A 15,248-nucleotide genomic window follows, 5' to 3' on the forward strand; every position below is an offset into this window, starting at 1 on the left:
CAGCGTGCGACGATAAAGATAAGATCGCATTCACACCTGCACCTGCAGGGTGGCAATGTGACAAGGTGACATCTTTTATAAAAGACAACATTATCCTTTGGCTCAACCCTGAATTAATTCATTTATCGCCATTGAAAGAGAATGTAGTGAAAGTATGTTTGCGAGCATTATTCACTTTTCTTTGTTTATTTTTATATTGTACAAATAAAGCTGGGATATGCCAGCCTTGTGAACATTTCCCGTAGTTGAGTTTATCCTGACGGTGCACTTCTGTATCTCGTCCTCAGTTGCAACACTGTCATGTTTCCTGTTTACACCTGTCACGCATGTCACCCGGAGTTCAAGCACACATCTTTATGACACCCGCAAGCAGACAGGTACACCTGCCGCAATTTCCCCACCACATGTTTCTGTCATGAAGCAGATTCTCTTCCTATCCTGATGCTCTTTCCCCCCATCACAACACCAACAGAAAATGAGCGTCCTGTAATTCCCTTAATAACACGCTCTGTTGTTCAACTTTGCATTAAAGCTCTGGAATGAGTTTTTCATTGTTACTGGGTATTGATTGTATTTAAACTACATATTGCTGCTTGTAAATGGAAATTGCCTCAGCATCGGGAAGGTTCAGTTATTAGCTCAGAGCTCAGGAGAGCATGACAAAGCAGACTCTGATGCTACTTTCACACAACCCCCAAGGGTAAAATTGACTATCGGCCCCCAAAAAGCAAGTGTTTTTATATTTTACAAAAGAAACAGAGTAAGAGTAATTTATAGTACAGTTCAAAAGTTTGGGGCAAGATTCTCTTATGCACAATAAGGCTGAATTCATTTGATGTAACAATATTGTGCAATATTAGTACAATTTAAGACAACTGTTTTCTATTGAAATATATTTTCAAATGTAGTGCTTTATTATTATTATTATCAATGTTATAATAAACTTGACCAAGTGAATGAATCTTTGCTAAATAAAATACTAATTTCTTACCGACCCAAAAGCTTTGGATGGTAGTATACACACGCACGCACACGCACGCACGCACGCACGCACGCACGCACGCACGCACGCACGCACGCACGCACGCACGCACACCTTTTTAAGGTACACTATGTCATATTTGTTTCTCAGAATTAACCAAACTGATCATCAATACATCATAAATCCTTCTTCCAAAACAGGTTTTTATCTTACCCTGCTTCACTATGGTAAGCCTAATATCAGTGTAATATGTTAGACCTGACGGGTAGGTTTTTCACGGGATATTGTGTACATACGCCACTCGTCTGTGCGTGTCTCGTCATATCTGTAAATAGAGAAAAGTAACTCCGGCTACTTTGACGCGTGGTGTGGGAGTGGCATAAGCTACAACGAGCGAGAAAGGTGGAAATGGAGCATGGTAAATCTCAAACCTCCGGGGAATTTTTAAAAAACACAGAATAGAGGACAGTCTGCTGACAAAAAGAGAATGAGACAGATCTCATAATAAAACTAGAATTAAGGTTGGCTTGGCTTTTTGGAGATGGAGAGAACTGTGAGAGGTGAAGCAGAGATGTCGTTATTATTACTCAACAGGTGAGTAAGGTATTTAAACAAATAAAATCCCTCACATTACACACTAGACATTTAGCTATTTTTCAACAGAGAAACGTAAAAAGAAAAAAATCTATGAACGCTGTCCAGTTCTATCAATCACGTCCAGTTGGGACCAGATAAACCCAAAACCACAAGTCCAGTAAAATGACCAGTGTGCACTGTAAACATCTTCAGCAATAATTACTTGCTGAATTGAATAAGAATAATCACACAGGTTGAATTGAATAAACAGACACGTATGACGTGGCTGGCTTGTTTGTCTTTTAAGGTGTTTCTTCCTATTACATCAGAATTTTTCATCCTTATAGTTCCTTCATTCTTTATTTTATTTTTTCAGGGGTTCTGCTACCTTTCATGTCTTCATTTGCATCGGCTCAGTCATTTCATGTGATGTGACACATCTCGCGTTTGTCTTCCAGACAATTATTCAGTTCTGGAAATATCTTTTTTGTGTATGCGTGCATTTCTGAATGTGAACTCAAACCCACTAAAAATAATAACTTTGCGGGGGGAAAAACGCCTTTCACAGTCACCCGCTGTTTGTCTTGTCTGTTCATCTCCTCTCTGCGACCACTCTGGGCTTCCCGGAGTCAAGATGAAATCTATCGACAATGCAAGGCCCCACCTGTCAAAACTTTTGATGGAGAGCGGGGGGCAGAGGATGAAGAAGGTAACACAAAATAGAGCAGGGGAGCTCTCACCTTGAGGACGTCCTCATCTGTGGAGATGCAGGTCAAGGGGTCATCCACCTCTCTCACCGTTCCGTCCAGTTCCACAGAAACAACCTTTACCGGCATGGCAACGCGCCGTCCAGTCAGAATTGCTGTGTTCAGGATCTCTGTGTCCTATATGAAAAAGATATTTGCTGTTTAATTTCTATATAAATTTAAAGTAGTCCCATTAATATATATTTAAATAATAATTTAAATACATTTGAAAGTTTCCCAAATCAATTTTTGGGTACTTTTCAGCCCTGTCCTTTTACTCTCCTAATAAAATGTTGGATGGAATACAGCTGAAATCCACCACAAACACAGATAAATTGATTTGAAAATAACAATCTGAAATAAATTGAGGTGCAGGGAAAGGCAAGTCTCTCTAATGTAAAGCCGATGCCTGCTGGCACTGTGATGTTTCATATTGCACGATTGCTCGGCTTTGACAGAGATTAATTATCATATTCTCAATTATGCAATCATTTCATCACATTCAGAAAGGGTTAATGGGTCTTCATGTGGGTTTGGGTCTCTCTGAATTCATCTCCTCAAGTATTTACCGCATAAATATTTAGCATGAGAACACATTCCTCTCAGGAGAAAACACTCCTTTATTGGAGAGAAAAGAAAGCGCGAGAGACAGAAAATGAGAGCGAGAGCTCGGAGGAGGCCTGGTCGTGGCCATAATTGACATTTTAACATTATGAAAAGGCTGGTAATTACGCAGAGAGGAGAGGTCAGTTATCGCAGTATCCATAGCGATAATGAGTCATTACAATGCCATCCAGAGAGAGAAGCTCAAAACCTCCACTAGACATACATAGAGAGAAGCCAAGAGAGATTGGAAATAAAGAATAAGAGTTGCCCTAAGTAAATTTTTGCTACATAATAACGCACAGTTTGAAGGTCTTATAAGGACTATAAATAATAGTTGTTGGTAATTAATATGGTTGATAGTTCTGTTATGGTTCTGTTTAGTTTTACATTTGCTATTTTGTTAAATTAAGGTGTTTAACCCAAAACAGCATATGTGTTGTGTTTCCCATTTACAGTTACTAAACAAATGTGCAATATACAAGACCAAATTTACTAGCTCTGCAAGTATCTAGGAGAACACCTTTAATATATTGAATCTGGTCTCTTTACCACATTTGCTTCGTATGATACAATGTATTAAACATGAAACACAAATTGAATAGTAAAATAAATATGCATCTGTCCTTTCGAAATTTCTATTCATCAAAGAATCCTGAAAAAAATCATCACAGTTTCCACAAAAAATTAAGCAGCACAATTATTTTCAACATTGATAATAATGAGAAATGTTACATATTAGAATGATTTCTGAAGGACATTTCTGATGTGACAAGATCAAGATCTTACTTTTATGAATAAGCTGCAAATCTAAAAGCCTAATTTACATAAAAAGGCATGTTTACGCTGAAAAGAACTGATTTAACTAAAAAAGTTTCATGCTGCTATCTTAATACCTTAAACTGCAGGTGGTTAGTGAAGAAATTGAAATGTTTGGACTGAAATACCACGTGTCTAGTGCATTTGCCCCAATGACTCATAAATAGATACGGAATACTACTTGTAATTTTATGAAACTCTGTCAGATGTTTAGCCTTATATTGCTTACGCATTAAATGCGCATTAAAATCAGGCAGGTAGAAACCGCACAGATCTTCTACTCACACATTTGGGGCCAGGAGTGTATCACAACTACAGCTACCGACAGAATGAGAAAACATCAGTGTGTGTGTGTGTGTGTGTTTGTGTGTGTGTGTGTGTGTGTGTGTGTGTGTGTGTGTGTGTGTGTGTGTGTGTGTGTGTGTGTGTGTGTGTGTGTGTTTAGAAGAGGAATGGGAATGAGAGAAAAACAAAGGAGGAGACAATACAATATAGGAGGAAAAATCTACCTGTCTGCAACATGAGCAGTTTTTCATCTGGCGTCCTGACAGATAAACATGATGAATGAATGAAGGCTATAGGTTCATATCTACTTTATTCCACTTAGCTACATATAAAGCTAAAAAATACTACTAAAAATATGTGCTATGACACACCAGTAAAAATAAAAACAATGCAGACCAACCTACTAACCAAACAACCACACAGCTCAACAAAAAAAAGAAACATTTTTTATATGATGACATCAATAATAAGCCACAAAAAAAAAAACTGGAAGTAGCGCTACTCTCTGAGTCTCTTGGCATGAATGAGCTGCTTCCACATAAAAATACACACAAACACAAACACTGCATACAAACACACACTCTTGCACGCCTCTTCATATTCAAGAGATCCAGCTGCAGCTCTCTCATGCAACCAGACTGAATAAATCATAATTGAGATCCATAACGTCACATTCCTAATCTCTTTATAACCATTCAACTAATGAATTTCACACTCCTCAAGTGGAGGAGAAGAGAATGAGGTAGCTTGTACTTTACGGGTGTCGGCGTGACATTATAAATCGTCTCTGTCAAATGGGAAGCGTGGCAGCGGAATGCGAGCTCGGTCAGACAAAGGGATGGGACGCTCTTTGACTGGTCACCTGTCTGGGCCGAATGCAATTTTTAAGTGCTTGGGACAGAGATGACTGATTGGATATGCGTATCACAAGAATACCTCTCAGAGAGGAATGACAAAGATTAGTGCATAAACATCATGCGGAAAAAAGATATCCTACTGGGAAGAACGAAGACATCAATGAATCAACTTGGATACAATGCATTCTTGTGTTTTTATGGGGGTGGGTGTCACTTTACTTTATTGTTCAGGCTGAGTATAGGTGATGGCATGATGCACATTGCGATACAATTGATTCCCTAGTTGTTCACGCAAGAGTGAAACTAATACAGACTAGCATATGTGATAACGGAATAAGAAAACAATGGCAATTTATCAATGTATTATTGTATAAGCAATATATACACTGTTCCTGCACCAGGATTGTTTGTTTCCTCACAGCTTTCCAAAACCCTCCTCTTACTCCCTTTGCACATTCCCCTCTTCTATAAAGCACAGTCGGGTTCCAAAATGAATAATCCTATTCCTTTTCTCCCTAGACCTACTGTGAGCTACGAGGTTGTTAATCCATAGGCTTTTGTTGAAGCCATCAGTTCATATTATTCCAACTTATAACTGTTCAACAGTGGAATTCCAGGTGAAAAACTACATTAACAATGATTTTTCAGAGAAATGTCCACCAATCAGAGAATTGCAGCAAATTGTACCAAAAGAACACTTTAGTGGCCACCCACTCCCATGGAATAAACATCTTTAAATTAATAGTTTTATATGCATCTATTGTTTTTTAATTTGCAATGCTTCATGGGAAATTTTGGCACCTTTGTCTTTTTATTTGATCTAAAAAAAAAAACGTTTTGGTTCAAATAAATGTTTGTAATGTTGTGATTCACCTCGTAGCTGTTTGGTTTGGTTCATGGCTTACAACTCTTAAAAAAATACTTAACGTATATATATACAGTATATATATAGTTCTGAAACCAAAGCTGCTGAGAAAGTAGGAGGGCACTGTTGCACTCTATTGATCAGACAAAAAGATGGTCCCGCCTCTGCACTCACACCATTGGTTGAGCCAGATGTTGACAAATGGTACAGCCCATCAAACAGCAATGCTTTGATTTCGCCACAGAGTCACTGTATTTACAGACTCTGGGAAATCAGTCAACAAACGACTTACTTATAGTTTACTCTGTACAATAAACTGGGATTGGAGAAACTATACATTCAAATTTAGACATGAAAAATATATATACAAATCAGGTTTAAGCATTAGTATACAGTTGTGTGCATGCATGGTCTGATAAAATTTGAATGCAATAAAAACAAAGATTAATTAAATAATAAAAGTCGCATGTAGTTGTGCCATCATCCTATAGGGGTCAGTCACTTCAGCTTAAGTACTGTGAATGAGTAATGGTGATACCTTGCTATCGACTCAACCAGTAGGGAAAAAATCCATCCATTTAGCTCCATTCACCACTGACTGGGTTATTAGATCTAATAAAATATTACAGATTCCTTTTCCCACAATCAATACACAAACGTTCTTTTCTTATATACCCCAAACATTGAAAGAGAGTCTATTTCAAAGTTCATTAGATTGCATTCACACACATGGATAAACACAAAAAGCGGCATTACAAATCCTCAGATATCAATACATCTGAAAACTGTCTCTTTGTAGAATGAAAAATACATTTGAATAAATGCAAGCCAGCAGTAATGCAGGATGATGTGTAAATGTGCAGACATCTGTGAGAGCATGTATTTTTCTCTCTCTATTGCATAACCTGGCATATGCGATGATACTTGTTTTGTCAGTTTGGCTTGGTGTGTGTGAGTGGGTTGTAACGGAGGACTAGCAACTGAAACTGGGGGATTTTATTTCCAAATTTGCCAAACCCTGTAGGCTTGACAAATCTGGCTTGTGTTTTTTTTAGGGGTATGGGGGGGTTTAGGATAGATTTTAGTGAAATAACTGCGGAATATTCAGTTCCATGTTTACACCTCTGTGCTGACAATTTACCAACAATTTACCCATTTTCTAACTGCATACAAACTTGCTGTAAGAAGCAACGCAGTCATAACTGGCTGTAGCATACTTTATAACAAGATACACCAAACCCGGCCAAGGAGATAACATCTAATTATTCTAAACTCAATTTGCAGATTTCTCTAGTAATTTGGCAGACTGTTCCAAAAACACAGACATCAAAAAAGAACTGGAAACTGAAACACTATTTACTATTCCTTATATATTAATGAAAATCTCCATCAAAACAAACAGTAAGCTAATTAGGTTAGTCATTTCTTGGTACTTTTCTGGCCAAGATGAGAATGTAAATGTAAATCATAATTTTACATTAATGCATCTGTCAGATGCTTCTATCCGAAGCTAAAACATGTTGCCAGTATGTGTGCTACCAAGGATTTAAGCTACAGGAATACATTTTGACCAAGGAAAAGAAATCTACTATAGATTAGACAATAGATTTAAATAAATAACCACATTGCACATACAATGCACATTAATGAATTGTATTTATCATTATTTCAGTTCAGGAAAACATTACAACTGTTATTTTATTAACCTCTGTGCTAAGGCTGAGTGATAAACTATATAATTTGAGATTGAGATAAATTTTTTGTTAATAACGATGATAAACTCTGGACATTTTTACTCGATATGGATTAATCTAACAGCCAAATATACGCGACAACAGCCAGTCAGTGCATGTTGCTAATAAGTGATTTCTACGTGTCTCTATGTAAATGATCGTCTGATACACAAACTCACACTCACAAGATTTTCACCGTTTCTTTTGAGAAAAACAACAACAGCGTTGTTGTCCACATCTGTCGCTGTGGTTACTATGGCAGTACGAGGGGCCGGAAACCAGGGATAAGGCGGATAGTATCATTGACAGGCGACAAGTCAACGGATTCCGGAACGGCCCATTATTTGAAATTGGTACATTGTAAGTACACAACTGCAGGAAATATATCACACTGTGCAAGTGATTTTGGGATATTTTATTACAAAATTCGTACATATTGTGCCATTAAATGTTGGTCTGTTTCTCACATAAAGCAGTTGAAAGAATGATTTTCATCTCATTTTCCTTTTGGCTTAACTCCTCTACATCATTGCTAACTTGCAAATGTGAAATGAATCCTCACTTACAAACAAACAGATGGCCGTGAGATAAAGATATAACCTGCTGACTTCGTCCACTCTGCACCAATATATTTAAATAGCAACATTTATAAACAAACTGAAAATAAACTGACATTTTAATTGTCATTACATGTGCTTTTCTCTTCATCAGCAATACAGAAAAAAATAAATGCGAAGCTGAACTTCATGTCTTCCGCCTCCCAGTCTGCTGTGGGAATTGTGCCATTAAAAGGGCTAGTGTTCATGCAACTGCCCGTTGTGAATTTATGAGAAAAGAGTAGGGGCAATAATTACTATGCAGCTGTCAAGTTCTGGGCCAATCTCAGTATCCTACTGTGTGCGTCTTATGCTAATTTCTGCTCTCTTGCCCCCAGGCCCAATCACATTGCTATCCTTAAGCCCATTTCCTGTTTTTCCTCTTTGCCTTGATATCCAATTTTCCGTGAGCTCCTCCTGCCATAACGGCAGCTATAGCGCACGAGCCCATATATATCACAAAGCGTTAAGAGAAGAGAGGTGTCCGTGGGCACAGTGGTGATTTATGGGTCGTGTTTCCTCCCCTAAATAGAGGCTGGATGGAGGATTGGATCAGATGGGCAATGGGCGACGAACGCAAAAGCTATAAAACTGAGAATGTCTGTGTACAGAGGCTAAAGTTTCTCCACTGTAAATAACAAACCATCAATCAGATGCCTTTAGCACAGAGACATGTGATATTGGACGATGGATAGCAAATTTTGTAATAATTGGTTACAGTGAACGAAAGGGTTGTGATCTGTGTTTTATTAATGAACCTCTGAGCTGAGAAATGCGAATTATTTTGGGCCAAATCGTGATTATAATAGCCAAGAAGAGACTGATGATTAAAGATATGATTAAAAATATCATTGTGAAAGTGATAAGCAGATTTGATAGTGGATGTGGTGTGTCTTCAAACCTCCGTGCTCTGCCCAATTACTCTGACAGCCACAAATGATCTCACCACACAGGCTGTGGTTTAGGACGCATTGAACCGAAACCCTCAAACAACAGGATCCGTCACTACAGTCCAGAGAGCAGCCTTCTCCAGGGCCTGACCAAAGCCCAATCAATAAAGCATCAGAAGGACCATAAGCCTGCATCATTCAACTAATCCAAGTAGATTCCCCACCGCAGAGCTGTATCTGTGCCACATCGGGACAGAACAAGTAGTACAAGGTTGGACAGACCATGAAAGCAGTGCAGCATTTGACAAGAGAATCTATCAAACTCTGAACTGACTGAGAATTAGAATGAGCATCATTGTAATTCTTGTGTAGAATGATATTAACTAGAATTTTACACTACCATTCAAAGGTTTGTAGAGAGCCTCTAAAGCAGGGGTTCTCAAATCTGGCCCTCAAGATCCATTTTCCTTCAGAGTTTAGCTTCAACCATGATCAAACTCACCTGCCTATAACTTCCTAGTGCTGTGTTCGAAATAAGCCACTATACCCTCATTCACTATCCCTACATTACTAGTGAGTGAATTCGGACACTGAGTGTGCCGGAAAGGCTGCCACTTATGTATAATTTGTGCTTGCTGTTTAATAACCATATGAAACTTAGCAAACTGGCAGCTCCAGTAGTAATGGAAAGATTTATCTCTGGAGCTGTCATGGAAAGACAATATAGCATGTATAAGCCTTAATTATACAATTTAATAATCAATTAAAAAGGAATTTATGCCTGTATGAGATAACGCAGAAGCCACATTGGACCAGCGGTTTGGAAAATGGATGGATGGATGATGAAAATGGATGGATGATAAAAATGGATGGATGGATGTTTCAGCTGCAGGCTTCTGGTGAGACACGGGATTTCATTCGGCACGACCATCGCAGTGCATTATGGGCATTCTCTAGCCGTTGAGCATACATCGGTTGTACACTTGTTATTGCGGCCCATTGTGGGATTAAATGTGATAAGGTCCACTATTGTTCCGGACACCACTACAAATGGCCGTCCCCTCAAATAGTGCCCTGGGCGATTTTGGACACAGCCTAGTAGTCCTGAAGACTTAATTAGTCCGTAATTAGGGTTGGTGCTAAACTCTGCAAAAAAAGTGGAAAGTCGAGGGCCAGAGTTGAGAATCTCTGTCCTAAAGGGACATGGTGATGTAAAAATAAATGACAGGGGAGGAAATGTATGTCAATAATTTTGCGTTCTCTTACAAATGTTTTATATTCCACCAAGAAACTTTGGTTCATTTGCAAAATTACAAGTTTCGCGAGAGAACGCAAAAGGTTCTGCAAGCAAAAGCAAAAAGTTTCTCAGGGGAGCGCAAATGTTTTGTGAGTGAAGGCAATGAGATTGTAATCTATAATCTATGAGATTTAAATACACTTTCTTAGAAAAGAAGAAGCTGCATAGTTTCAAATGTCATACTCACCCAGAGCACATTTGAAAAATAGTGATGCTTACCATAGAAAGCACTACTAACTAAAGATCAATATGGATTTAACAGGAAACTGCATAAAGTGCTGTAGTCTCATTTACACAGCATTACTTCACCAGATGGAGAACATGTGCACTAAAAATAGAACTCAATTAAGGCACATTAACACTTTAGGAATTATCAATACATGCCTCTAATTATTTTAAGGCATGGGCCCGGGTGATTCCAATGTCAGACCATTCGATCTGGTGCAATTTGGGGGTTATTGACCTTCAGAGAACTGGACCAGGAAGGTGTGAATGCCACTCTGGTAAGGCCGGTTGGCACTGAAAGAGGTCATAGTAAATGTCAGCATAATAACAATGACAAGTAATTTTGCTTTGTTAGAGAAACTATCCTTTGTATATTAAACTTAGAAGCTAAAACAAACAGACTCCCAAGGGGAGGCAGCAGTGTCACCTGATCCCCCACAATGCACTGTGTCTAAGTACATCACTGCTGGCTGTCATTATCAGCGCCATGCACCTGCTATAAATGCAATAGCTTTCATCTTGTATTTAATACAAAGCTAAACAGCCATAAAATCATCTAGCCGCACACTTCACCTCCAAGGCCTCGGTGGCAGCTCGTAACTGACCATAATTAAGCTTTGAAATACAAGCTTGTAAAAGTGATCGCACTAGTGAAATGTGCAGGTCACAGCAGAAAACAATTAACTCACATACTGCTCTCACCCTTAAAGAAACTGAATAATTATAACAACAATCTTCACACACTAGCAAGTCAGCAGAACACAAGCCAAAAATCAGACTAATACGGTGGGCCTTTACTTTGGCACAAGGCATCAAGCAAAACAAACAATAAACATGAAAAATGACACGTAATGTCTGGACAAACAAGTGGGAGGAGCTGCACATGGTCATCGGCATAAAACTAAACACACTTCTGACAGCTGTAAGCACACTTCAAGTTAACCTCTAATTAGCAGATTCATTACATTTCTCCTCCTGTATCACACAGCTCACTTGAGCATGTCAACATCCAATTAGGAGATGTCTTTCATAGCCATTGTATGCGTCTGCATTCCCGTCTCACAATTTCAAAGGCTTATTGTTGACAAGCGAAGCCGCTAAGTCCTATGTCCCACATTTCTGTGGTTCAGTTGATTTCCTGTATATGTGCTAATCAGTGTTGGGCAAACGTTAGCTACTGTTACATAAAAAAAAGAAACTAATTATGGTGTATGGAAAGATATGTGACTTCTGCGTTACTGTTGGCTGCCTGAAGCTCTCTCTATTTCTGAATGGCAGTCTAACACAGTGTTTGTCTCCCCGACTTTGTTGGCATAGAATAACTATATCTCGTTTAGGTCTTTATCAGGAAAAATCTTTGTAGACAGCATCATTACATTCACATTAATTATTTTAATAAATGTAATACGACATCAACCCTTGTTATTTGTGATTCTTTGTCTATTCATCAAAGAATCCTGAAAAAAAAACCGATTTCCACAAAAAAATATTAAGCAGCACAATTGTTATCAACATTATAGTACTACTACTAATAATAATAATAAATAGTTCTTGATCCCCAAATCAGTGTTAGCATGATTTCTGAAGGATTGAGACTGTTGAGATTTTTTTACTATCTCTTTAAAATCATATTATAGTATAGTATGTAACTACTTATTTTAAATTGTAATAATTTTTCTATGTAATAATAGCTGTTGATATTGATAATACTGAAGGAGCTTATACAGTATATGGATGCTGTGATAGGCATCATATTCCTTTAAGTAGACATGGATCAGCTGAGAGTCAGGTGATGCGAGCTTGACTAACGTGACCTGCCAGAACCGACGCTACGCTTGATTTCAAACTTTAACAGGTGGCACAGCAGGGAGACACTGAGCATCAATATTTCACACTGTCTAACATTCACTTTTCATCTAACAAGCGTGGACCCTTGACACACACACACACACACACACACACACACACACACACACACACACACACACACACACACACACACACACACACACACACACACACACACACAGCAATCAAAAGACACTTCAGGCACCTCTTCTTATAAATACGTATTACCATTGATCAAATTGAAATGCGTATATACAAACATTTTAAATATAATTAACCTCTAAACCCCATCTAAAAGACATTTGATGTGCTTTTTTTCTTGTTATTCTCTTCTCTTTCTAGTTTCCCATTGATAAGCTGTGAGAGGTAAATTGGTGAAGGCACTTAGTGTTGATTTAATGCAAACCCATTAAACACACGAAGGGAGAACGGACGCTCAGGTCCCGCCGAGCACATTCCCTCACGCAAATTCAGCTTTAAATGCTTTAATGTACCTCTCGTTTGTTCCAGCAGGCCTGGGAAAGGCTGACGTAAAGAAGTGAGGTAAATAGGAAAACAGGAGAGAACACGGGATACAAAAACAGAGCGTACACATACCATTAGCATTAGTGTTTTTTTCTCTCTCTCAGATTAATCGCTAATACAACCTACTTTTGTTCTCCCGACAAGCTTTATCAAGCAAAACATTGAAGAACTCTGACCTTGCTTTTTGGATGTTATGCGGAATACAAATACGAACGGGCAGCAATATCTTCCAAATCATTCTCTCTGTCTGAATTTCTCTCTCACAGACACGCACACAATTCCATTTCACCGAGCCAAATTGCTGTGCAATGGCCCTGCTTTGAAGGGGAATGCTCGGAAAGCTCTAGAGGTGAAGAGGTGGGAGAGGAAAGCAAAAGAGTGCGAGAGAAGAAGACGAGAGCATCTTGGCAGGTCTTGGCAGTTCTGGCACTGAGACTGATAGATCAGATGTAATTGACAATTAGCTTCATGACACTCTGAATTACATGCCGCCTAATAGGGCCAGAAACACGAGAAACTTTCCTCCAAACCCTGTTTTTGTGCCGTCTATGTGTGTGTGCGTCAGCCTCATGACCCTCTCTGGTGTGTAATGATTCCACTAACCACGCTGTAATATCCAGGTGAGTCAGCGTACATTAGGCTGTGTGTGTGTTTGCTCTCCACTGCAACCCCTTTCTCTGACACACAGAATAAGCGTGTGCTCTTTTATTTACGGCGTGACTCTTGGCTCCATTACTTTGCCTTTTGAAGAATTAGCCTCTGAAAGCTTATACAATTTTGCGAGTGAGTGCGTGCGTATCTGTGCCCTACATTTATTCATCTAATTCTCATTCTGACACACTCACTGGACCTTCAGATGATTCCTAATAAAGACATGAGTATCTCACTTGTGAACAACGTACTTGAAAAATAATGGTGTGCATTTTCCCTAGATTCAATTAGGTTTTGTTATAGCAAAAAAAGGCATTCCATGTGCTTTGAATAATTATGATTAGAGAGAATAATTATAAATGTTAGATGAATATAATAACAAAAGTAATATAGAATGAAAAGTAGCTAGTTGTACCGTTGAGTTTTTTTTGTGTGTGTGAATATAATGATGCAGGGGAAAAAAGCACACATCAATAAAGGGGTTGATTGAAAAATATATAAAAAATATTATCTCTGGAAACTGGATAATGTGGAAACAAATTGATCATAATTATTCCATAAATATTACTTAGTACCATCTAATTCCCTTAAATACAAAATATTATTGAACAAAAATATATTACATTCATTTTAATGTCGGGGTGGGGGGCACGGCCACTTTTGACCGGGAGGAGTATGAGTGTGACCCTTAAATGAGGAGCACCAGAGGGTTCAAAATGTTTTTAACGGTTAAAAGTTTAGCAGTTACCACAAACCAACCAACATATTCATTTAGGCTAGTATAATAATATATAGATTTACCTATTGAGGTGGACCAAGATTTCTCAAGGTTAAGCATCTCTTTTTACTGACACCTTGCTGTATTACCAGAAGTGAGTGGGAAAGAGTAATACAAAAAAAAAAGTACAGCAAAAGAGAAAGCAGGAAAAAAGGAAAGAAAGTAATTTAAGCACTCCTATTTGTCACAAACAAGTGATCCACTGCTGAGTCACGGCTCTGACAGCTGTAATTATCATTGTTCTTTAATAAACTGTCTACCAGTCAAGAACAATCATAATAGCTTTCCCTATAAATGCCTTCATATAGATTTTCTTCTTTTCATATAGAAGAATCTTCCTCTTCCAAAAAAAAAACCCTACCTATTTCTTAATTTGATTACTTTGTTTTGCTCGTACCTTAGCTATCGATTGCAGTTACTTTCTGATGGGCTATATTTTATTTTATTTTTGTGTTGTTGATTATATTTACAGGGTAAAACGGCCCCTGAAGAGGGAGTGATAAATCTAAGTTGGCAAGGCAACAATGAATAGAACAGTGATCAAAGCCCTTGGTGGACTGTGTGCCTCCGTTAGGCCTGTTAGGGGCTCCGGTCCCTGGAGCCGCCGTCATCCAGGCCCTCGGAATACAACGCTCTGTCTTATTCAGAAACACAAAGGAAGAATCGGACTATTAAACACTCCGGAAAAAATGCAAAACATCACCATTTACGCTCTCGTTTTAGGACTTTCTTTTTTCCGATGCCACTGTTCCCTCCACTCTTTGTTTGACCTGTGGGAAACAGCCATTCATCATACCGTATTATTAAAACTAGGCATGGCAGCTCCATGTACAGCCTGTGATAAATATAGACAAGACTGCTCTCTCTCTCTCTTACACACACACACACACACACACACACACACACACACACACACAAACTCTCTCGTTTGCTTTCTTTCTCTCTCCTCAACCTGCCTTTGCTAGCTCAAAG

The 15,248-nt window shown here is 38.6% G+C and overlaps 1 protein-coding gene across 5 annotated transcripts in view; it reads right to left on the reverse strand.

Annotated features, from left to right (window-relative positions):
• Positions 1–15,248, reverse strand: part of LOC306995958 (transmembrane protein 132C) — a 220,140-nt gene that overhangs the window by 30,513 nt on the left and 174,379 nt on the right. For all 5 annotated transcript variants that reach the window (XM_079607992.1, XM_079607995.1, XM_079607994.1 and 2 more), the window contains one exon: positions 2,299–2,442. In XM_079607992.1, the coding sequence (XP_079464118.1) occupies positions 2,299–2,442 (144 nt within the window). The remainder of the gene's footprint in view (positions 1–2,298; positions 2,443–15,248) is intronic.

Source organism: Phoxinus phoxinus (genome assembly GCF_949152265.1).
Source record: "Phoxinus phoxinus genome assembly, chromosome: 3".
In the NCBI taxonomy this organism is placed as follows: domain Eukaryota; kingdom Metazoa; phylum Chordata; class Actinopteri; order Cypriniformes; family Leuciscidae; genus Phoxinus; species Phoxinus phoxinus.